General features: G+C 38.1%; 1 protein-coding gene across 2 annotated transcripts in view; it reads left to right on the forward strand.

Annotated features, from left to right (window-relative positions):
• gpd2 (glycerol-3-phosphate dehydrogenase 2 (mitochondrial)) overlaps positions 1-24691 on the forward strand; it is a 42268-nt gene that overhangs the window by 11233 nt on the left and 6344 nt on the right. For both annotated transcript variants that reach the window (XM_064327356.1, XM_064327357.1), the window contains 8 exons: positions 964-1088; positions 2205-2302; positions 4552-4715; positions 15657-15821; positions 16697-16841; positions 17591-17784; positions 22938-23072; positions 23607-23782. In XM_064327356.1, coding sequence (XP_064183426.1) covers positions 964-1088; positions 2205-2302; positions 4552-4715; positions 15657-15821; positions 16697-16841; positions 17591-17784; positions 22938-23072; positions 23607-23782 — 1202 coding nt within the window. The remainder of the gene's footprint in view (positions 1-963; positions 1089-2204; positions 2303-4551; positions 4716-15656; positions 15822-16696; positions 16842-17590; positions 17785-22937; positions 23073-23606; positions 23783-24691) is intronic.

Consider the following 24691-nt stretch of genomic DNA (forward strand, 5'->3'; position numbering starts at 1 on the left):
GTTTCAGTCTCCTTTCACAGCTTCGGATGGATACTCTCCATCCTGATGTTGCGTAAACTCAAATCCATTGTGCTAAAGCTGATTCCAAACCCCTTTCCACCAGTTCAGCCAGTAAGCAGTGGCAGAAGGGAACTCTGCAAGAAGGGAAGCGAATTTAACTTGGAGGATTTGACTTATGGAAAGAACAACGTGCAAAGCCCAGTCACCGAATCTGAAAGACGACACTCTCGGTCCCCGATGAGGACTCTCTCCCACCGCTCCCATTACACCCTTAATCAATTATCTATGGTGCTGGGTAGAGGCTTCCTTGATCTGTTTTTTTTTTCTTTATACAGTTCAACTGCCCAATGGTTGAACAGTGGAGACTTGGATACCACCACATTCCCTCATTCCTAATCCACATTGATTATTTTCCTTTGTTCTTTTCAAAACTGGGATTTAAAGCCTCTATCCCTCAGAGAAAGCACTGTGGCTTCTAATGAAGGAGGGATAAATGAGTTGGAGGGGATCCGCCTCAGTATTTGGGAAATGTGACTTCTTCCTCATTGCAAAAAGTCTACTTGCTGACAAAAAAATCTGGATTTGTTGACAATATGGTTTATGCCATGCAACATTACAGGAAATATGCTCTAATTTTAGATTTTGCTGCATTGCTTGTGCTTGCATTTAATTCTTTGTTCATAGTATTATTTAAAGAGTATTTTTTTACTGAATCATCCATTTTGAAATGTCTTTGGCTGAGTTTCACTGCTTGTTTTTCCTCAAAATGATGCTGTTCTTCAAGCTGGACTGTAAGAATCTAGACGTTTCTCATTTGCATAGGCATACCCTGATACTCTCCCGATTGTGCATTGTTATTAGAGGGAAGAGAGACTCATATGAAGCCTAAATATTGCACAGTCCTATAAGAGCTGATATTCAGGTGTTTATTTAACTAATGCTTTGATACCCCCCCTTCCCCAGATCTTAAAACTGCCCTTGTGGAGAGAGATGATTTCTCATCTGGGACCAGCAGCCGGAGCACCAAGCTCATTCATGGAGGAGTCAGATATCTGCAGAAAGCCATCATGAAATTAGATTACGAACAGGTAAATGCTCCATTTTTCAGCGTATCTGACACTTATCATAGGAATCCCTAGTCTGTCTGGTCATATTGTGTTATTCTCCCTGTGTGTTCATCTTTCATTCAAAGGAGCGGAGTTCTGACAAGCTTGGCTCAATGTTTTTTTAAACGACTTGAAAGAGTTTCAACAACTTTGCGGCGAGGGGTGAGAGGGGCATTAGGGTCATCATCAGGATGGAAATTAATACTGACAATTATGTCAAAGTTACAGCCGGAATAAAGCATTGAGGTGTTCTTTTTGCCTTTGTGTTGCTAAAAAGAGTCATGCGGGTTGAAATTAAAATGTCATGGTTTTCCTGTATGTTTTATGGGACTGGAGGAATCTCATTAGTTTAGTCCTGTTTTTTCCTCTACGATGGTATTTTCCTATCCACGTGAACATACCCGGGTCTTAAAGGTACGATTTGGAGGGGACCAATTAATGTGATATCAGGCAACATCATAGCACAGTCAGTGGCAGTGCAAGATATATTTGGATCTGTGTAGGCCCAAGAGTGGATAAAGATGAAGTGCCACGTGATTTAAGAAGGGTCAAAGAAAATGTGGTTATTTAGAGCTTGGATAATTAAATTATTCAGGTACCTCTGTATAATCATTTGATATTCAACCTAGAACCATAGGTTATTTTGTTTACATTTATAATAGAATGTTTTAGCTATGTTTATTCTATATGTAGAGTCGTCATCGAAAGCAGGGATACTCAAATTTGACTCTCAAGGTCAGTAGTACTGGTGGCTTTCTCTTCTGTCAGATATATACAGTTGGCAATACGTCATAGGCACGTAGGAGGAGCCCTGCAAGGGGGAAGCAAACCCACGTCTGCCATTGTTCTGAATAAGGACGCATCGTAGAGAATAGCTATTTTAGTATTTTATTATAATAAATAATAAGGTACAGTATTAAGGTAGGTCAGCTGCATTGTTCTACTGTGCAGTTATATATTCCATTTGTATGAAATGATTGGTGAAAATTGTATTTTAAAGGCACTTTGCCCAAGTCTTTGCCTAATAGTATCTGAAAAATGGCTAAATTCCACATTGTAATTGTATGAATTCATCAAAATATGTGTCTGTTTTTCTAGTATATGATGGTGAAAGAAGCACTCCATGAGCGTTCCAACCTTCTGGATATTGCACCTCACCTGTCTGCACCTTTGCCCATTATGCTCCCAGTGTACAAGTAAGAATGCTGAATTAATCTGTTTAGACCATGCACTCAGTCTAACTTGAGTAAATGTGGAAATCAGGAACCCTTTCAATCTTAATCTAAATTAAGATTTTGAAATGTGAACGAGAAGTTCAGCTAAAACTTCTGAAATCTTTCGAATATCGCAGCATTCTGTGAAGCCCAGTGAAGGTGAGGCTAAAATGTAGCATAGTCCAACTTTACTGGCACATCATCCCCCTACTCCCTCAACCTTGTGCAGTGCAGACTTGAAGGCTTCATTTGCGTTATGCCACCTTTTATCATGAGCCTTAATTATGCATGACATTTACCATCCTTTCTGGTATTTAAAACAGTGTACAGGTGTGTCTCATTATTGATGGCTGCAGAAAACCTTGAGTGGCTCATATTACTCTGCAGTGTGAATCAAATTCCCCATCCAGCAAAACACGTGCACACACACATGCTTGCACACAAGTGCGCACACACATACACACACATACATACATACATACATACACACAAACTACTCAGATCTTGGGCATCCATACTTAATCCAAAACTTGATAAAGAACAGCATGGTTTTGGACTGTGAATCAAAAAGTTTATTGAATCAGGAATAGCTTGTTGATGCATTTCAGACATTTAGATCTTAATCAGAGAACTGAGACAGAATGGTGGGCATCATTACTGATGTAATGTGAGTCAATCAAGTTATAATCAGAGACACCTGCGAAACAAATGCTATCAAAAGCACTTTGATGCATTGTGCTATATTCTTCAGTATCTTTACATATTCGGAGCACTAGTAAATGACACCAGTAAAAGACATGGTTTATTATATATATATAATACAAATAAACCAGTGTCAAACCTGAGTGTTCATAGGCAAAATATTCCTGTTGCAGTGTGACTCAAAGGTATGGTGTCACATTTTAGGACACGTTTGGGCTTTCATCTCTAAGTCAGACCTTACTGCTTCATCACTCATTCACTGCTTTGGCATCTTTGCTCTCCCTCGTTGCATTCACCTCTGCCTCTGCTAATGATAACACACCCATCTCAGCCCTATAACATGTAGGCTGCTCTTGCAGGCCTCTAACTCTTGGCTATCAGTCTGTTAGCTAAATGCTCCCTCAGCAGGATAGAACCACCAATATTTGGAGAAGGAAATTGCTGATTCCCAACAGCTTACAGTTGAATTAATAAATTATGGGAGGGTAGGTATGTTCATTGTTTGATATGTTGAAAAATCTTCTGCCAATTTTCACCTGTATCCCCTTCTTCTACCTACAGTAAATGTCTTTGCGAGTTCACTCAAATCTCCCTTAGTCTTTTTGTTAAAGAGATTACGTATCGCATGTCTTTCCTCATACTGTTTACATGTCATAGCCGGATCCAATGTAATTACCCTTCTTTGCACATTTTCCAGAGTTTATTTATCTTTCTTGTAGTGTGGTGCCTTAAACTGCAGACAGTACTCTGCCTGACAGTGTGGTCCTTCAAAAACATTGTATGACATCAGACTAACCTCTCATTTATACACAGTACCTTTGCTGTGGATCTTCAGAATAATACTTAGGTCCTGATCAAGGTTTATCAACTCCTGTTCCCAAGTCTTACACTGTCAAAGTAGGGATAGAATGAGAAAAAACAACAACACATTTAAGCAGACGATTTCTCACAATTTAAACTTTTAAATGATTAAATTTACAAATTTAATTCCATTACAGAAATACAGGTGCTCTGTAATGTTTATTCATTTGGTACCATTGCACTGTTATGCAATGATATCATTAGTTGTATTAAACATTATCTGACAGTATATGCTGTTACACATAATCTCACAATCATCGTAATTTAATGTATGTCACACCTTTATACTTGGACCTTATGTGCACACATCACTTAGATGTTCTCATCGGTGACAAATGCACCCTGCCCTGTCATTTATTGCTAGGTTACAAAAGATCTGACAACTGGATCTAGGCAGGGAAAATTGGAATTGCCATAAAACAATAAAAGAGAAGCTGGTGTTATTTTTGTTTGAGTTGTGCCTGTGACTGTGTAACACGTGATACATGTTATAAAATACACACGGGACATTTTCTGCATGGACACAGTGACAAGGTTCTGTGATGCCATAGATAGGCAATACTGGTAATTCAAGCTCACTGCAACATGTACTGAATTGGAAGATTAGAATGTGTAAATGTTTCTAAAAAGCGAAACGCTCATTTGCAACTTTAATGTAAATGTTTAAGGTGGTGGCAGCTTCCTTACTACTGGGCTGGGATAAAGATGTATGACCTAGTGGCTGGGGGACAGTGTCTGAAAAGCAGCTATGTCCTCAGCAAGACCAAGGCCCTGGAGCTTTTCCCCATGCTAAAGAAAGACAAACTGGTTGGAGCTATTGTCTACTATGATGGTAAGTTTATGTTTACACAAATGCTTTTATATATATATATTAATACATATTTATTTGGATTTAAATATTATTTCTTGGAATCGAATGCTAGCTGTTGCAATGTTTCTAGCATCTCTGACCACCCATTATATGTATTCAGAGAAGCCACTGTTTGTATTTGTATTCAGATAAAACAGATATTGGCGTGAAGCAGAAGTAGCTGTGGCATCATGGAGAAACATAACTTGACAGGCAGTCCCACTATTATTATTTTTTTGACATTCCGATTGTTGGAATATTAAAGCATTATTGTTCTGGAAATACCTATTATTATAATGAAGGATAACAAGAGACTTACATTATGTTACGTTATGTTACATGTAAATGGCTAACAATGGAGCTAACTATTTCGTGGCACCCTGGCAAATGAGCTCTTGTCCTTTGCAACAGGAGAATATAGCCAAACAGACAAGACAATGAAACTTTTGTAATTTTGTTGCCAATATTAGATGCAATTCAAAATGATAACTCTTCATGTAGCAATACACATTTAAAAGTATAGCCAAGTACTCAAAGTTAACTACTGAAAGGTTAACAGTACCGCACTGATGTTAGCTAGCTAATCTCCTCGCGGCCACACATCAGACCCAGTGGGAAAAGAGAAGGCACATTTAGGCCTAGATGGCTGACAATAGAGCGAACTGCCAGGGAAGCAAATAGAATAATGGGCAATCCAACTCAGAAATCTCTATACTAACATTAGGCTACAATTTGAAATAATTAGACTATTCATGTAGATAAACACGAATAGCCTAGCTAAAAACCAAAGGTTTGCAAACTATTAGATGGCTGACAGTATAATGTTAATTTTAATGTTATCTCCTTCATTTCACCAATACAAGATCCTTTTTGGTGCCATTTTGCTTCTGAAATGGCTGTAGAATCCCTCAGAATTGTCAGGGCACTTTTGAAATAGCTTTAATAGCTTTATCTACTCAAATTGTGTTTATTTCCTTGTTAAATGGCCTGTTAAAGTAAGCCCAGATGCCAATTTTGTGAGTGGAACTCCCACTGTGTTTACATTGTGGGCAGAAAGTTTGAACTCCCTACAAACAAATCCCACCTCCTCCCATCATAAGTCAGCGTTAGTTATGAAAAGCAAGTTATTTTCAGTCTGCTTTAGCTGTTTTTTTCCCTCCTGATTGTAGTTATATGGATAGGTTTCCAAATACAAATAATGTTGAAGAAATTTGGAAGGAACAAATATTTGTGCACATTCTCATTTGCTTAGCCAAATATCGTATTCGGATTCGGGAACATCCCTAGTGAGCTCCATAATGTTGAGGACATTTTTTTTTTTTTTTTTTTGGGTTTGGCTCTGTACTCCACCATTTGAGATGTGCAATGACAAACAGTTCCCATTTGGTTACAGTGCACATTGTCAGCTTTTATTTAAGGATGTTTTGATTTACTTTTGGTTTCACCATATAGAAATTACTTATTATACTTCTTATACATAGTCCCCCCATTTCCAGGCATAACATTTGGGACTTATTAATATTATGTAAAAAAAAAAAAGTAGTCATGTTTAGTACTTTGTTGCATATCCTTCGCATACAATGACTTTCCCTAAAATTTGCGACCCATAGGTATCACTAGGTGCTGAGTATCTTCTCTGGTGATACCCTGCCAGGCCTGTACTGCTGCCATCTTCAGCTCCTGTTTGTTATGGGGGCTAGTTGCTTCAAGTTTGTCACTTAAACATATTAGAAAATGTTCATTTGGATTCAGATGACTTGGCCAGTCAAGAATTTTCCAGTTTTTAGCTTTGAAAAACTCCTTTGTTACAGTATATTAAAGATCATTGTCTTGCTGTAGGATGAAACATTGTCCAGAGTGTTTGGAGGCATTTGGTTGAACTTGTGCTGATAAGATGCTTCTGTACACATCAGAATTCATTCTGCAGCTGCTATCAGAAGCTGCATCATCAATGAAGGCAAGTGAGCCAGTATCTGTGGCAGCCATACATGCCAAAACCATAACACCCCCTGCTGCCATGTTTCACAGATGAGGAAAAAACCTAGAGTAAAGACTAGATGCTAAAAGCTCTCATAACTGCACTGAGGAAGCAATTGAACACACCTGACTGAACAGAAAGACCTTTGACGCAATTTGTATCAAACCTTATGATGCCCTGAAATGTGGGGAGTATTTATAAAAAGTTCTGGAATTTCTACTTGATGAAACCAAAATGTATAAAAATACCCTTAAATAAAATCCAAGAATGCTTTACCCGCAAAAATTGTACAGAGCCAAATCAAGAAAAATATGTCTTTGTCCCAAAAGTTATGGCACTCAATGTAATTACACACGGAAAAAAAAGAAGAAGAAAAAGAAAAAATATATATATATATATACATCAGGGTTTCCCCCAGGAAAGTTGTTAGGCCCGGTGGCAAGTAGGCTATCTTTTGACAGGGCCCGGCGCGTGCCGGTGGCCAAGTGTCTTTTTTGACGGGGGCCCGGCGTGGGCTAGCGACAGACTGATGGCAGCATGAAGCTAGGGCCCTATAGTTTCTGTGATAACAGAATCACGGACAGAATCGCCTAATTGAGAATGTAAAAAAGCTATAACACAGATTCCATAGGGCTCTACATTAAGTCAGTGCTAAAAGCTGACTGGAGATTTGAAAATATGACTACGTAATGTGAATGTTGTTATAAATAAGTCATTTATTCAACACGCATTTTAAAAAATCAACAACTACTTACAGCATAGCGTCTTACAAAGAATCTGACAACAATGTACAGTCTTGGAATGCTGTGTTTTCAACAACAACAAAAGAAATTAAATTAAAATAAATAATATCAAAGTTTTTGCACTCTACAAAAAACTTGTATTCAAGTCCTGATTGGCTACTGAATCTTACAACAAGCCCTGGAATGCTGGGCACACTTAAACATTTAAAAAACTGTCTAAGGTTTTTTGGCTTTTACAGTAGGCTACCTTTCCTCCTTGACATTATCCCTAAATGGCACCAAGGCAGTATCTGTGTTACTGACTGTTTGGCTATCTAGCTAACTTAGCTACATGACCACGTTGTCATAAAATTTTTCCTGACCGTGAAAACTGCCTGACTTGTTTACATTTTGGGCAGATGTGGCTCCTGTGTAAATCTATTGTTGTTTCTATCTCAGCACTTTAGACACAAGCAATATCGAAACAATCTTGAAATTTCTTCTTACCCTGAAGAGTGCCTGCACCTCAACCGTAGCGTTTTTTACCCAAAGATGGTATTTCTAGATATAGCCTAATTTTGCCGCTGTGTTAACATTTCTTTGCCGGTCAGGCGCTCTTCACCGTAAGAAGAAATTTTAGGATTTTTCCGATATTACTTGTGTCGAAAGTGCTGGGAGGGAAATAACGATGGATTTACTCTGTAGCCACATCTGTCCAAAATGTGAACAAGTCAGGCAGTTTTCACCGTCGGGAAAATTTTTATGACAGCGTTGTCGTGGACATCAATGTCATCAAGCTAACGTTATTAATAAACAAGTGAAATAGTTATTTCGTTGGTGATTAATAAGTCATGTAATGTTACAATATATCGAACGTTACATTCATGCTACTAGTTTAACGTTACCTACGCACTGCTTAATTAATATAAAAATAATGTACTTACCAACGAGATGAAGTTATAACGCAGTTTGTAACGAGGTTAGTTAGCCTACTAAATAAGAAATGGTGGCTTGCTAGGTAACGTTAGATTCTGATAGTTGGAAGCGTGTTGAATGCAGAGACTGTAAAAAGGTTGAATGTCACTCCACGCACAATGAGGGTAAAGAACACTGATCTCAGACCTGCTGTTTTCCTATTGCATTCACGTCTTAACCAACAGATGTCGCTGGTGAGCTTTTCAACCGAGCCACCCCACTGTAACTGGAGTTTAAAAACATCTTAAAAATATATTTTAAAAAAAATTCCCCGATTCCCCCCAATTCCTTACGGCCCCCGATGACGGCGGGGGTCAACTTAGGCCCGGCGGGCCGCCGGGCTTGCAATACACTGGCGGAAACCCTGTACATACATACACACACATACACACAGTAGAACCCCAGAGATTGAACTGTTTGGAAATGGAGGTCATTCTGAGCTCTGAAATTTTTATTTGGTGATCTATTGTTCTAGTTACTTGCAAAAATAAAAAACCCAGAAAATGAACTATCCCTTTAATATTTATTTTGTTTACATCTGTGATAATAATGAAGAGAATATATGTATTGATGTATGTATTGTATAATACTGAGCTTCAAAAGGCGTAATTTATTATGCTACTTCTGGGTTCATACCGTTTGGTTGACTGGTCAGTCCGTAACTGGAAGGTTCATTTCTCCAGTTTTTTTGGAGATGGCATCCCAGGGTAAATAAGATGTAACACGGGAAGTAGCCTGTGGGTGTTCAATTCAAATTATTCTGCAGTTATTATGTCTGCAGGCTGTGTGCCCTCAGTGCTGGCATTGGAAGTACAAAGCATATGCTGCCCGTTAGTCAGTGTACATCGCATGTTCTATTTACTGAGGGTCTTGCCTCTGTAACAGAAGACACCAAACTATTCTTCTCTAGGGCATCTGTCAGAACCAATTCAGTGATTTGTTGATGTGTGGATTCCCTCACACGATGAAAAGGCACATTTTTTTTCTGGGGAATTTGGCTGCTATCTGAGCTATGATCTGTCAGCTTAAATCATGTAGCAGTATTATGTGGAAAAGTGGGTGCTGCACTGATGATCCTTATTTTTTCAGTTTCTGAATATTAAAATATATTTCTGCATTGGATTTCCTCTTGTGTAAAAATATTTTTTTAAAGAACAGAAGGAATGCAATTATGGCCAGATATAATTCTGCCGCTGTCACGGAGAGATAATCACGGCCGTGACATTTTACATTCTAAACGTCTGTATTGGATATTGGGCTTTGGCCCTTTGAGTTTATTTTGAGTCAAATACCTAATTTAGTTTGAAATAAAATATATCTATGATACAGTATGAACATACAAACATTCATGATCAATGATGGATATAGTTTTTATAGAGTCCATGCACAAATGCATTTTAAAACTAAATGTACAAATAGGGCGGGAAAGCATTTTAAAACTATTTTTATTTTCATGGAGTGTCAAATGTGTAGTTAGAAATGTTTCATGTACAGAATAATGCGCTCCTTGAGAAGACTGCTAAGTTTACCCCCATAAATTGTAATTTGTTGTAATCAAAAATGTTTTTCAAAAAAAACGTGAACATTACAGTGCCATACAGATGTCAATACTGGCTGAAATGTATGCCTATTCAGAAATGTGTAATTTTGGTACCATGAATAATCCAATTCTGTTCCTTTCACAAGATATCTCTTACTTATTGACCTAATATTTTTTGTAACTAACTAAAACAACTTTAGAAATATAGGAATATGCTCTTCTGTCTTGAAGAATTTCTGTATGTCTCAGTCAAAAATAACATTATTGTATTTTGGAATTTAATATATTGGTTACACCACCTGCATATAGTGTAATCTTACAGCACTGGCCTGCTATTTATTTTTTGCAGGCAAAAAACACACACACACACACAAACACATACAATTAAGCAATTTAAGCTTACTACTGTGATGCACATTGTGGAGGCTGCTGAAATACTATGAGATCCTGTAGTGTACATAAAGATTTTATTATAAGTAATAGGTTTAAAAACATTACACATGTACAAAAACAAGATTTCACTGATTTTCAGAGTTACAGTGAATGAAATAGAATGGATATTCAGCAAATAAATGGGAATTCTGCATTAAAATTAGCAGAAATAAGAAATATCATGTTTAAGTTTTTACTCAGATGCGGTTGCGTTGCTATGGTTACTGAACAAAAACATTTCCAAAATGTCTTGAAACTAAAACAAAAACCAAACCTGCGTCAACAAGGCTTTTGGGATTAAAACACTCTCACAACATTTTAGAATTAAAACATTTTAGCCACCCCTGATAGTGTGGATTTCACGATTTTAGGGTGGTGAAACGGTTATGTATGAGAATATTAGAGAATATTAGAGAACCTGATGTTGGATCAGATATAGATATTGCAACCTCATCATAATGAAAGTAAGTGATCTTAACATTAACATTATTTTGCTAAAATGAGTAAGCAAGCATTTTAACTAGGCTGTCTTCCTTCTGTTTTGAATTGCCACACAAAAATGTTGGCAAGTTAGCTACTTAATCACTGTCCCACTGAAATGCATGGTTGTAGGAGAATGTGTGCTAAATTGTGTTAATATTCCCCTGCTTTGTTGTGTTGCTTGGCATGTTCAATGTTGTTCGTGTTGTTATAGAACTATATTGCTTGTTGGATTAATGTTTTTTAATTTATTTATAGTTAATAATCGTATTGAACATTGGTGTCATTTATATTTGGCTATAACACCAATATTATCACCGTTTATAAAAGCAATAAGGTGCTTGAGGCCGTGCTATATTGTGAATAATGTCATGGCTAAAGAGACTTTGCGTTGTGCTTAACAATGTCCTTTAGCCGTGACTATATTCACAGTATAGCATGACCTTGCAGGCCTTATTGCTTATTATAGCACAGCTGAAACACTGTATGACCAATCAGCATGCAGGACTGGAACTTTCCAGTATATGTATATAGTGAGCTCCATAATGTTTGGACATATTTTCAGCTTTCAGTTAAGGGTACATTTGAGCACTTTGGTTTTACCATGCAGAAATTACAGCCCTTTTTATACATAGCCCCCCATTTCAGGAACCATAATGTTGGGGACATATTAATGTTATGTAAATGAAAATAGTCATATTTAGTACTTTGTTGCATTTCCATTGCATGCAATGACTGCTTTATGTCCATGACCCATAGACATCACCAGGTGCTGAGTATCTTCTTTGGTGGTACTTTGCCAAGGCTGTACTGCGGCCATCTACAGTTTTTCATCTTTGAAAAATTTGTTCCTTTAGCCATATGTTTGGGATGATTGTCTTGCTGTAGGATGATACACCATACAATGAGTTTGGAGGCATTTGAACTTGAGAAGGTAAGATGCTTCTGTATGCTTCAGAATTAATTCTTCTGCTGCTATCAACAGTTACATCATCAATGAAGACAAGTGAGCCAGTATTTGTGGCAGTCATACATGCCTGAACCATAACAGACCACCACATTTCACAGATGAGGTTGGGTGCTTTGGTTTTTCGACAGTTCCTGTTGGCCTTCACACTCTGCTCTTGTCATCACTCTGATACAAGTGAATCTTGGCCTCATTTGTCCACAAGACCCTTTTCCTGATCTCTGCAGGCACTTTTAAGTACTTCTTAGCAAACTAACTTCACCATCCTGTTGAAACTAGTGGTTTTTGCATCTTGCAATGTAGCCTCTGTAGTGAAGTCTTCTGCAGATAGCAGTCACTGATGCATCCATGCCTGCTTCCTGAAGAGTGTTTCTGATCTGGCACATGTGTTTGAGACTTTTTATTCAATATTGTGAGAATTCTTCAGTCATAAACTGTAGAGGTCTTCCTTAGCCTACCAGGCCCTTTGCAATTACTAAGCTCACCAGTGCTCGCTTTCCTCTCAATGATGTTTCAAACAGTACACTTTGGTAAGTCTTTGCTAAGGTTTGCTATGTGTCTCTGCCAGTTTCCCCCCCCCTATTTCTCAGCCTCATAATGGCTTCCTTGACTTTCATTGACACAAATTTGGTCCTCATGTTGACAAACACCAATAACAGACTCCAAAGGCAATCAAAAGCCTAGAATCAAGACTAGATAATCAAGACTCTAATACCTGCGCTAATGAAGCAATTGAACACACCTGACTAATCAAACACCTGTGAAGCCATTTGTCCCAAACATTATGGTGCCCTGAAATGGGGGTACTTTGTATAAAATGTGCTGTTATTTTTACATGGAGAAACTAAAATGTATTTTTTTAATGCCCTTAAATAAAAGCTGAGAATGCTGTGTACTTGAGCCACATGTGAATTGTGAACATGTTTGATTACAAATCTAAAATTGTGGAGTACAGAGCCAAATCAAGAAAAAAAAATGTTTTTGTCCCAAACATTATGGAGTATACTGTTTTTTTTTTTCGTTTTTTTTTTCCTTTCTGTCTTTGGAAGCAATTCCCAGCAGCATGTAGGATAATGACTGCATCTCCTGCTGTACCTGCCACGATTTAATTGGACAAGTCAGCCCAGCCAAGCATCCCTGGTTCATGGCTGGGAGACATGAAATTCATTGTCATTATTGTCCCTTAAATTTTGCAGCATTTTGTCTTGTCGTGGAGTTCCTCTCACTCCACTGAGTTTTCTACCTCTGGGAGGTACAGATTATGGCAGAGGTAGGGGTGGGGGCATGTCTGAACTGCATTCTCCTTCAGGGAGTTCTTACATTAAATTGCCAGTGCTCACTGATGCTGGTAATTCACTCATAATGAACATAATAATCATAACAATAACATGGATGATAATAATGCTGGTAATTCATAATAATAATTACTTATGCGCACACTCATAATAATAATAATAATAATAATAGTAATAATGATACTAGCATGTTAATGTGTTGTTGTTATACATATTCAGTATCTTAAATGTAATGATTATGAATATATGCTAATGATGCTATTAAATATTCTATCCATGGATCTGTAGTAAAATGTTAAAATCAATATTCATTGAATAATTTATTGTTAGCATTTGAATGGTCTGAGTTAAGCTGAAATGGACATGATGCCTTTCATGCATCTGTGTTCTCTCCTATAGTTTTTAATTGATCTGATGACTTAAATTGAATTAAGACTTCAGACATGAAACTACAGCTCAAGAAAATCCTTATGGGAGAAAAAACTGCCATGAGTCAAGGGAACCATTTGCATAGCAGCAAGTGAGGTCTAATGTCCACTGTAAATCTCAGGTTCTGGTTTCCTGAGCGATACAGTAAGAATTTTACCACTTTAATACTGTGAACTAGAGCTAAAGTCATGAATGCGTTATACAAGCACACATTACCAAGGTATGACCTTAAAAAGTCATAAACCAAAGGAAGAAAAATACACAAGTGGAGTCTATATGCTCTGTAACACAAGTCGGCACTGTTACTGTATGTCCATTGTTCTTTATTAATTTTTCTTTCTTTTTTTTTGCAAGAATAGCTTCAAGCATGTCATAGTGTTACCCAGACCATGGTATTTTTAAGCCCCTGGTTTTAAAAATTCAATTGCAATTTTTACTGCAATGAGGAGACACTTTCTATACTAACCATGGACTGAAATTTCCTTGGCAATCTTCAGAAGCTACTCAAGACACCAAAATCAAAAGTGATTAATCATCTTCAGGTTAGCTGGGGTTTCCAAGCTATACATGCAAATCACTTTTTAATAAAACTTTGGTTTGTTCATTTTTAGCTTTTAAGTCCTTTAATTTAGATCACAAAATATATGACTGTCCCAGTCTGAATAAAAATTTCTGGTATTGTAAGGCTACAAAATAATAAATTCATAAATCTCTATGAGATATTTCTTCTGGTACGGTATCTTAGGTTTTAAGAAAGCATTGTCCATTCTCACAGGTCTTCATTCATTCATTTATTGTTTTTTTTAAAACAATTGAATGTTTGCCATTCAAAGCTCTTTTTGATATTATATACAGGTACATGCATAGTGTTGTACAGAGCAATGACATGCAACATCATTAAAAAATAAAGATTAAAAAAAATTACTATTGGATTTTTCTAATTCAAGAAGTGCTTCAGCACAATTCTAATTAAAATACAGGTATACCTAGGCTGATTAATAATGCTGTAAAACAAAAGGATCAGTCAATAATAAAAAAGATATTTCAGAATAGCTTACCGACTGCCACTGGCTTTGTTTTCACTTGCCTTTTGTTCCCACTTATTAGTGGATGTCACACAAACATAAGCTGAGTCTGAATAACCGAAAGTTGAGAGATTCCAAATATTTACTTGCTTGTCTGGAATGAGCTTTAATGTGGAAAAAAATGAAAGACACAGACTTGTGGAGGCTTCTTAATTATTATCATTCTTATTATGAGCATTTAAACCAGAACTGATCAGCACCCTCAGTCAACTGAGTGCAGATCTGAGTACTGAGTGTATAGATAAGTGATTGAGCAAATTTTTTGATTTTTAAAAAATGTTATTCTCCTTTTTTGTTTAGCATTTTTTTAGTTTTTTTTTTGTTGATAAAGGACAGAATTGAGACACGTATATCAATACTAACTCTACCCATGTGTATCAAAGGGCTGCACAAACATTTTGCCTATAGAAGTGCTGGCTGAATGAATAAGGGCTTGTTCTTGTTCTTGGTCTGAGAGTGTTGCTTTTTCCTTTTGCACTCATGTCTCTCTGTTGATCTGTTTACATTTCGCAAAGAGAGATTGAGTTTTCATCAAAAAGGGCAATGGTCTGTAGTCTGATTGTTTAGTTTTATGTGCTTTGTGTAAGATTTGATCACTGCTGAGAATTTGAGTTTGATTTTGTGTAGGGAGGAATACGTTCCCACCACTGTACATAATTCACTGTGTAAGAGAGAATAAGGGACCACTGTGTGTGTGTGTGTGTGTGTGTGTACATACAGTAAGATTGAGGGGTACTAAAAGAGTGTGCATATTTTTACTATGCCCTGTAAGAATTGCAATGCTTTTAGCCCCCCAGTCCACCTTTCTGTTCCTAGCACAGTCCGCTCCTTAGCAGTTTGATGCAGGCCAAGGGGCCAGCGCGACTAAGTGCGCTCTTCGTGCAGCCAGGCCGGCCATCCTGCTGAAAGGGACAGATGTGACATATTGGTTCCGACACTCTTCCGTACCACCAGTCACTGGCTGTGGGTGACTCACGTCCTCTCCTCTGCTACCCCCTCCCCACCCCCCGTCCGCTGCAGGACAGCACAACGATGCTCGAATGAACCTCAGCATTGCGCTCACTGTTGCCAGGTATGGGGCTGCCATAGCCAATTACACTGAAGTGGTGCACCTCCTGAAGAAGACAGATCCCCAAACCGGGAAGGAGAAAGTCTGTGGCGCTCACTGCAGGGACGTAATAACAGGTACATTACTTAGTTACCCATTTTCTTTTCTGTCTCTCTCTTTCTCTCTGTGCTTGTACCTGTCTCCGTTCTCAGTGGAGGGGGGCACAAGGTTTTTTAGTACCGCTCATCAGTGGTCCTTTCCACATAGTTGTAGCCTTTTCAGTATTACACTTTAATATTTGATAAACCTTTTATGGTGTTTCAGAGTCTTAAGATCTGGTAGAAATGTAAAACAGAATTAGTGTACTCTAAATGGCCTTACTTGCCTTTTAAATGTCATGAGCAGAAATGGCTTTGGAGAGGAGGGGGGAAAAGAAAAGGACGGCATTCTTAAGTATTTCTTGAATAACCATGACTATGATCTCTGCGTGACTGCCCCCTAATGTTTTAAAGCACAGAGTAGTGTTTTCTAAAGAGATTCTTCATTTTGGTCTGCGACAGTAAGATTAGTTAGGCCACAAAATGTAATTGTGTTTTTATTCTCAATCAATAATTTGTGTCTTGAAGGACATCATCATTCAGTTTCTTCTTAAGGTGTTAAAATGTAGAATTAGAAACAGAAAACTCTTTGGACAGATGCTGTCACTTACCTTTAAAAAACGCTATTTCCCCATGCCTGGACTATATCAAGCCACAACTTTTCTCTTTCTTTTGTCGAGATATTCTTAGAATTGTGTTCCTTAAGACTCCTTGGCAGTCTTGATTGAATCTAGGCCATATGCTCTCAATACTGTAAAACCATTTCAAGGTATGAAAAGGGATGAAAAAAAAATGTTTCTACAAACAAATGGATGATCTGCATCGCTACAGAGATGTGTTGACTGATAATGATCAGGGTTGTCATGGGCACAAATGAAAGGCGGCCAGGTGATTTATACTGTGTTCTTTCACAGGTCAGGAATTTGACGTTAGAGCCAAATGTGTTATCAATGCCACTGGACCTTTCACGGACTCACTGCGGAAGATGGACGAACCAAACATACCCAACATTTGTCAGCCCAGCGCGGGGGTTCACATTGTCATCCCGGGCTATTACAGGTAACAAAGGAAGCCTCTGTCAGCATAGCCTTGTCAACTCATTTCTGCCCTTGGCTAATTCAGAACAAAAAAGGAGGAAAAACAACCTGTTCAACCAAGTTCAGCTTAGCACTTTTGTGCAGATGGTTTAAAACAGCCATGGACAACCAAGGTTAAGGGTGTAGTGTGACTCCCTTCTGTAGTACCATGACTCTGTCTGCAACATATTAAGATCCAGCGCAGGGTTAAATCAGTTTAGTCAGGCACATAATGAAACCAGTGAGGTGATTAGAGGGCTTAAGTGCAGTGAAAACTGCGACAACCGTGTTCTTGTTGCAGCATGGAACCGCTCGGCCGTGATTCAGAGTGAAATAACAAGCCTGATGAATTCAAATTAAAGTAGAAGGGCTAGTTTACTGAACTGAATATTCCCCAGATACTTGCGTAAATGCCCATCACTGCTGTGTTCCGCTTTGCCTCCAGTCTCCAAGTTTCCCTTTGTCACTTGAGTGCACTGGGAAATCACAGTTCCTCGGTGGGTCTCAGCATTAAGTGACTCGGTGCTGTGTGCGTAATTGTAAACCAGCATAGATGTGTAAGCACTGGCGACAGCTGCAGGACTGACGCGAGGATGGAAATGAGCAGAATTAATCTCCAGGAAGGAGCGCTGACAGGACCTTGATTATGGCCAGTCTCTCGGTCGCACTGGTCGTGCTTTTCCAGAGAAGGATAGGCTAATGCGGCCCTCTGGATTACTTCCCCCTCCGCAGCCCCGATAACATGGGGCTCCTGGACCCAGCCACAAGCGACGGACGGGTCATCTTCTTCCTACCCTGGGAGAAAATGACCATCGCCGGGACGACAGACACCCCCACCGATGTCACCGCCCACCCCATCCCCATGGAAGAGGACATCAACTTCATTCTCAGTGAGGTCCGCCACTACTTGAGCCCAGATGTGGAAGGTGAGTCAGTCTTTTTTCTGTGCACTTTCAGCTTAAGGAAAAATTATATAAATATGTATGCAAGTAAGAAGAACTGCTTGCTGTGGCTGGTTATCTTGCCCAGTAGCACCTGCAGGCTGGGTCATTCTGACCTTTGTTTCAGTTTATGAGTCTTACTTATGTATTGTTTGCTTATTAGTTAAGTATTGATACCACCTTTGTGTGATATAATCCATCGGAATAATAAAAATGGCCTCACATGAGTACTGTATGTCTTTGCCTGGATGTTTGGTCTCTTAATAGTGAGGATTGAAAGGCTTTCCTTTTGGATTTATTTCAGGGAAGTAGTTTGGCTGTTATAAATCCTTATCAAATGGAAACTGAATAGGTGTGTTTTACTCTTTAAACGTTTCACAATACGCTTGCTGGAACATCAGGCCACTAGTTCATGTAGATCTTCATGTAGGTCATTGGTATGATATAGAATATGTTTTTTATTGAATTGAGTTCAATGATGTCAAATATACATTTTAAAATCATCTGGTAATTAGGCCAGTTGACACGTTAAATAATAGTTCTTTACGCGGTTGTTTTGGCGAGCCAAAGTAGGTAGTAACCACTGCCTTGACATTGTTATACAATCATCAAAATCTCATAAGTAGGGACACCAGTTTATCTAGTGCAGTATTCTGAACTGTAATTCAGTCATCCTTCTGGCTGATAGCAGGAGGTCCGTTGATCTTTCTTGTCACATCGCCCCTGCCCAGTTATCAACATAAATTGCAACATAACTGCAGATGATGACAGACAGCAATGTTCTCACACTGCCATGTGCTGATTTCTTTGCAAGGACCATAGATATTTGGTCATTTTCTATAGTGTTAGGTGGTGGAAAGTAGACAAAAATTGTTAAATACGACTCATAACATTTAAAGGCATATTATGCAGGATTTTTACCTTAAAATCTATAATAATATAATAATAATCATGCTAAGGAATATCTCTGGCTTTACACACTTTTGCCAAATTTGTACACCTTTACCTGTATTTGTTATTCTAAAATGTGTTTGAGATGTTTCTGGGTGTGGCGCTGTTTTCTGTGTGGGGAGGGGTGGGTGTGGCTGCAGAGCTAACTAGTGAAGAAGTCCGGATACAGCAAAGCAAAAAGACAAGCCGACAGAGCTTGTTCAAGAACTAGAGTTAACCTTGGAATTGCTTTTCCTCAGTGGTGTTAGCTGAAGTTAGCCAAGGGGATTAAAAGTGACATGGATTTGGCTTGATTTCTATTGCACCTGTAAGTAACATTACTGGCAATGTGAAGCTGGCGATAATAAGGAGTTTTGCAAGGGTCAAATTTAAAGTTCCAGCAACAAAACAACTGTTACATTCAACATAATGGAATTAATTGAATTACAGTCGAATCTGCCTTCTTACTGTCGCTCACGGTCAATCATTTCACAGTACTAATGTTACCTGGCTATCCAGCTAGCTACATTAGGTGGGGTGAGGAGGAGACTTCTTTGATTGTAAACTCAGGCTAAAAAATCCTGCACAGTATGTCTTTAAATAGTTTGCAGCTGTGTAGACATTTAAAAAATGTAAAGCAAAAACAGATGGAATAAAATAAAATAAAAATGAGAGTATTCAATTTTGTGAATAAATCTGATCCTATTCAGTTGCTTAATAGCCTCCTCTGTCATTCTTTGGTGGTTCTTACTGTAAACTTGTTCATAGGAAGAGACATCTTTCTTCATCAGCGGATTTAGTTGGAACAGATAATTATTGTTTTGTCTTTTACGCCATAATTTGTAATTGCTTTATCACCTCTGTCCCAAAACTCCAGAACTGTTGTGCAGTTGTTAGTGTGTCAATAATTTGTAATCTGCTTGCTTGGAAGTACAGTACTCAGCAAAACCTGGAATTGCAGGGGCTAGTTTTATGGTCAAGCCTAAACCTTCCTGCATCACACTCCACATAAGCAACTTTCTCCTCGGACAATGCTTGGAATTTTTTTTGACTACTCCCAAGAATCTGTCACCTTTTGGAAAATTACCAGCCTGAAATGCCACTCATGAGTGTAAGAATGTGAGCATTACATGTTAAATGAAACATATCAACCCTTTGAGGATTTCATTAGCCTATATGCTGTAACTTGCATTATTAAGACTTGCACTATTGCTTTTATGAGGGTCACAATTGATCACTAATTGTATAATTAGATGATTGCAACAATCTAAAGGCTACAGTGACCCCCACAGGGATTTAGCTGGTAATGCAAGTTGAAATCATTTTGGGTCACGGGTGCTAAACTGGTGTCCCTACTCATTAGAACAAATGATCTGTGTCAGCTTGCCTTTCAGTTTCTCCAATTTTATTTGAGCCACAATTTTTTATTTCATTCATTTGATTATTATGGACCTGAATATGTCAACTGGACGCATGCATTGTTTCACATCTTGTATGCCAAATGTATGAAATATGTAGGCTACTTCTTTATATAAGAAGTAGCAATTAGTCTTTTGGATTTTATCAAATCAGATCAGAGCAGTTATCATTTTATGAATCACCGACTGTGGTTGCTTTCCCATCGCAGCAGCATTGTATTGAAGTTGATTAAAAACATAGCCATGGTAACATGGAAAACACAGTTGTAAGTGAATACATTTTTCAGTACACCAGAATGAATGAACAATGCCTGTTTATAGCACTTTAGGCATTGATGCTGGAACCACACCTTATTTACAGTAATGATAAATATATTGTGGTTTCACTTTTTTTTCCCCCCCGATTTACAAACACAAGACGTATGGTTGAAAAAATAAATGAGCCGATAAAATTTTTGTGCTGGCTTACTACAAATATTCATTTAGACCAGAGAATGGAGACAGAAAGAAATTTCTACTTTAATAATGTAGCCCTTTATATATAGAGATTAATAATCTCTGTCTGCTGTACACACGCCTATTTAGAAACTGATTTTATATTTCTCTCATTGGAAAAAGTTTTACTAAATAATTTAACAAAAATTAAGGTTGTATGACGTTTTATTTTTTTCAATTTTTAGGTCCCCCGCAGATTTTTAAAAATTTTATTTCTTCCAGCTCTGAGAGGAAATGGGCTTAGCAACTGATAGACAAACTTGTCTAAAGCTGGGAGACTTTATTTGAAGAATAAAGATAGGTATCTTTAAAAATGCAGTGCTGTTGATTTAAGAACAGCAGTCTAAATTGTTGTTAATTCTAATCAAAGCAATAACTTGATTAGTTGATTGGTCGGCTCTATCTGCTTTCTCACCTTTACACACTGTAGCTGTTCTCCCGCCGTGCTTAACAAACAACAACAAAAAAAAAAAAACCCTTGCACAAACATGTAAGGTAGAATTTACTAAGGCTACCTCAAATCACCAGTTGTACAAATCCTTAACAGAGTGCAGATCTCCAAAGGGGAATTTACGTGTTGACATACATTTTTATGTGACAGAAAAAATACAATAAAGGTTACTGTGTAAATAGAGCTTAATTTTATATAAGGCCAGTGTAACAAATTTGAGCTGTGACCAAGTATTGACTTGCCAATTCCAGGAAATTAACTGAAAAATCTTTTCTTTGAAAAGATGTTCTGAGTGATGAAAACTGCGATTCCATACTGAATGGCGCTGTGTTGGAACTTAAGCGCTCATTAGGAGTGAACATCAGGCAAAATAATGCTGAAAAAAGGCTATACCTTGGCTATGTGCCAATTTAAATGATAGGAAAAAAGAGATCAGTTATTCTTTTGATTGATTGATAACCCTCCACTCCATATTACTGTAGGCAGTGTCAAAGCAATGGCTGCTTCCACTGCAGTCAGAATGACAGGATGATTGTTTTCCACCAGTCCCCCGTCCCCCGGTTAATGATTTTGACTGCAAGGGTGATGTGTATACAACTTGCTCTTCACTTTACAATAGCCACAAATTGTCTTCATCAGCTCAAACCAGTGTCCCAGAGCTTCTCACCCTGTCATAAATGTATTAATGATGCCCTTTGTTAATGAGCTTTCCATAGTTTTATTCAGAAATATCACAGTCCATTACAGTGGCATATGTATTTTCGCAATCAGTACACATCATCGTATTAGTAATTGATTCTTTATGTCACCAAAATATAAAAAGAGTCTCCAGTCAAAAAAAGGAGCAACATAAGAATGCACTTCTTTTCAGGAAGGTGTGTGTGCTGTGAAAGGTTTGGCTTTGATATGGGACAGAGAAATAGAGGCCTATCAGTCTGCCTCTAACAGAGAGGGGTTTCTGTCTGAAGCAATTTCCACAGCCTGTTTGTCTTTTCAACATACAGTGCCATTAAAAAGTATTTGCCCCTTTCTTGATTTCCTCTTTTCTTGCATACTTGTCACACTGAATGTATTCTAGACGAAATATAATATTAGACAAACTGAGTAAACACAAAGCAGATTATTTAATCATATTTAATTTAATCATTTAATTTATTTAATGAAAAAAGTTATCAAACACCCATATAACCTCATGTGAAAAAGTAATTGTCCCCTTTGTTACTCAATAAACCAATTAACCTAATTTAATTGATAATTGATAATTTGATACAGCTGATTGAAAACAGCTTGGCTTGATTGCAGCCAGCCTTGTTGAATCTAGACTTAACTCATATTGAACCATAACATCAGTGTGAAGTAGTCACCACAAAGTTTCTATAAGTGCACAAAGCCACGGTCAAAGAAGAGGTGAGATGAGAAAAGTATTGAAATATATCAGTCTGGAAAGGATTACAGAGCCATTTCTAAGGCACTGGGACTCCACCAAACCACAGTGAGAGCCATTATCTCCAAATGGAAAACACTTGGAGTGGTGAATCTTCCCAGGAGTGGCCGACCTGACAGAATTTCTCCAAGGGCCCAGCAGCAACTCATCCAGGAAGTCACAAAAGATAACAGAAAAGGATCCAAAGAACTGTAGGCCTCTCTAGCCTCAATTAAGGTCACTGTTCATGACTGCACAACACGAAAGAGACTGAGCAAAAGTGGGATTCATAGGAGAGTAGCAAGGCGGAAACCACTACTAACCAAGAGAAAAATGGCACTGTGGTTGTGATAACAAGGGAAGATGAACACTTCAATTTGTGGTGACACAGTTGTTTCTTCTTGCATTTATAACTTTCCAGTTAGAAGAGGTGACGTCCTGGCAGCCTGGAGTGGAATTCGCCCGCTGGTCACAGACCCAAACTCCAAAGATACACAGTCCATCTGCAGGAACCACATTGTCAATGTCAGTGACAGTGGACTAGTCACCATTGCTGGTAAGGTTCTGAATGAAGCAGACATGGTTTTCTGTGTTTTTCCTTAGAGTTACATAGAAGGTATCAGTATTTATATTTTAATAACCTGGAAAACAAAGCCATTTTTTATTATTTTGTGATAAAGCTGATAAAGTTCATGATCATTTGATCCTTCTCTCTTTTCCATAAAAACTACAAATGTAAATTGTGTGAAACCCCTCACAATGTTGGGGACTTCACTTCCTGCAAGCCTGCCTAATATTTTTATTAGGGATTCAAAACTTTGTTCTTTAGTATACATCCCTACTAAACTGTCATATTAAATTTGAGATTACTGGTACATTATTTAAGTGTTTGTTGAAAAAAAAGTTATTTCTTGTACTTCAATTTCAAGTGTAATTTTAACCAAGTTATGATTTAGCCTGTACCACTTTCCAAAATATTATCTTATCAAAGTTATATTCTTTTGCTTGTATGATGTATCATAATTAGTAATGAACAAGAAGAATCAAACGTTTTGACATAGTTAAGATAGAATGTGGCTGTTATTTTTAGGTGGGAAATGGACTACCTATCGCTCCATGGCTGAAGAGACACTGAATGAGGCGATCAGTGTCCATGGCCTGAGGGCTGGACACAGTAAAACCATAGGCCTGCTGCTGGAGGGTGGTAAAGACTGGACGCCCACCATGTACATCCGCCTCGTCCAGGACTACGGCCTAGAGGTTGAGGTGGGCTCGACTTTAGTGCTTACTACTATTTTCTTCATGTTTCAGAAAGGCCACTGGAATGGATCTGTCTGAGCAGAAACACCAAAGGAAAGAAATGTTCAATGTTCCAAGCCTTTAATTCAGCCCTCTATGGGAAATTGTGTTGGAGTTTACTGGGTACACAGCAAGGATCTTGTGTAAAATCAGCTCTGATATAGTACTCTCTGCTCTGGTAATATTGGTAATATCTGAAAATATTGCCATTATAGTATGTATTATACCCAAGAGTTATCCCTCTGATGTGAACATACTATCTAACTGAAAGGATTAGCATTTGTCCCAAAATGGTAAAACTGGCTAAAAAAGTACATACCTGATCAGTTACCAGCTTGATCAGTTCCTGTCTTGGTTTAATTTTAGTCTGCCACTCCATTGACAGTAGTTTGTGCATTCTCAGATCTCAGCGATCCAATAAAATGGAGAACGCCACTGTCAAAATGATTAAGTATTCACTCACACCTTTGCCCTGAATGAATTACATTTCAGATGGATTGCAAAGTGATGATGTTCGCAGTGCCTGTGCAGTGCCTGTCACAGTGGTCTTATGCTCCTGACTTCAGTTTTCAAACTTCAAACTTGTCATGTTAGACCTCAAATGAACTAAAAACAACCTACAAATAACAAACAGACAGTAAAGCTGTTGGTGAAAATCTTTTAACCCCTCATTAGAAGGGAAAGTGTGAAGAAAGCACAACGTGCCATTCTGGTGTTTTCTGAATGTTTAAAAAGGTCAACATGCTGATATTCCTGACAGTACTTGACCTTTAGTGAAAAAGTAATATAACCATAGGAATTGAAATAACCCACTCTTTGTTTAGTTCTGCCACATAATGTATTACAGTTTAACCATGCGGTCTGTGCTTCTACCCA

This window comes from Anguilla rostrata, chromosome 3 (assembly GCF_018555375.3).
Source record: "Anguilla rostrata isolate EN2019 chromosome 3, ASM1855537v3, whole genome shotgun sequence".
NCBI classification, from domain to species: domain Eukaryota; kingdom Metazoa; phylum Chordata; class Actinopteri; order Anguilliformes; family Anguillidae; genus Anguilla; species Anguilla rostrata.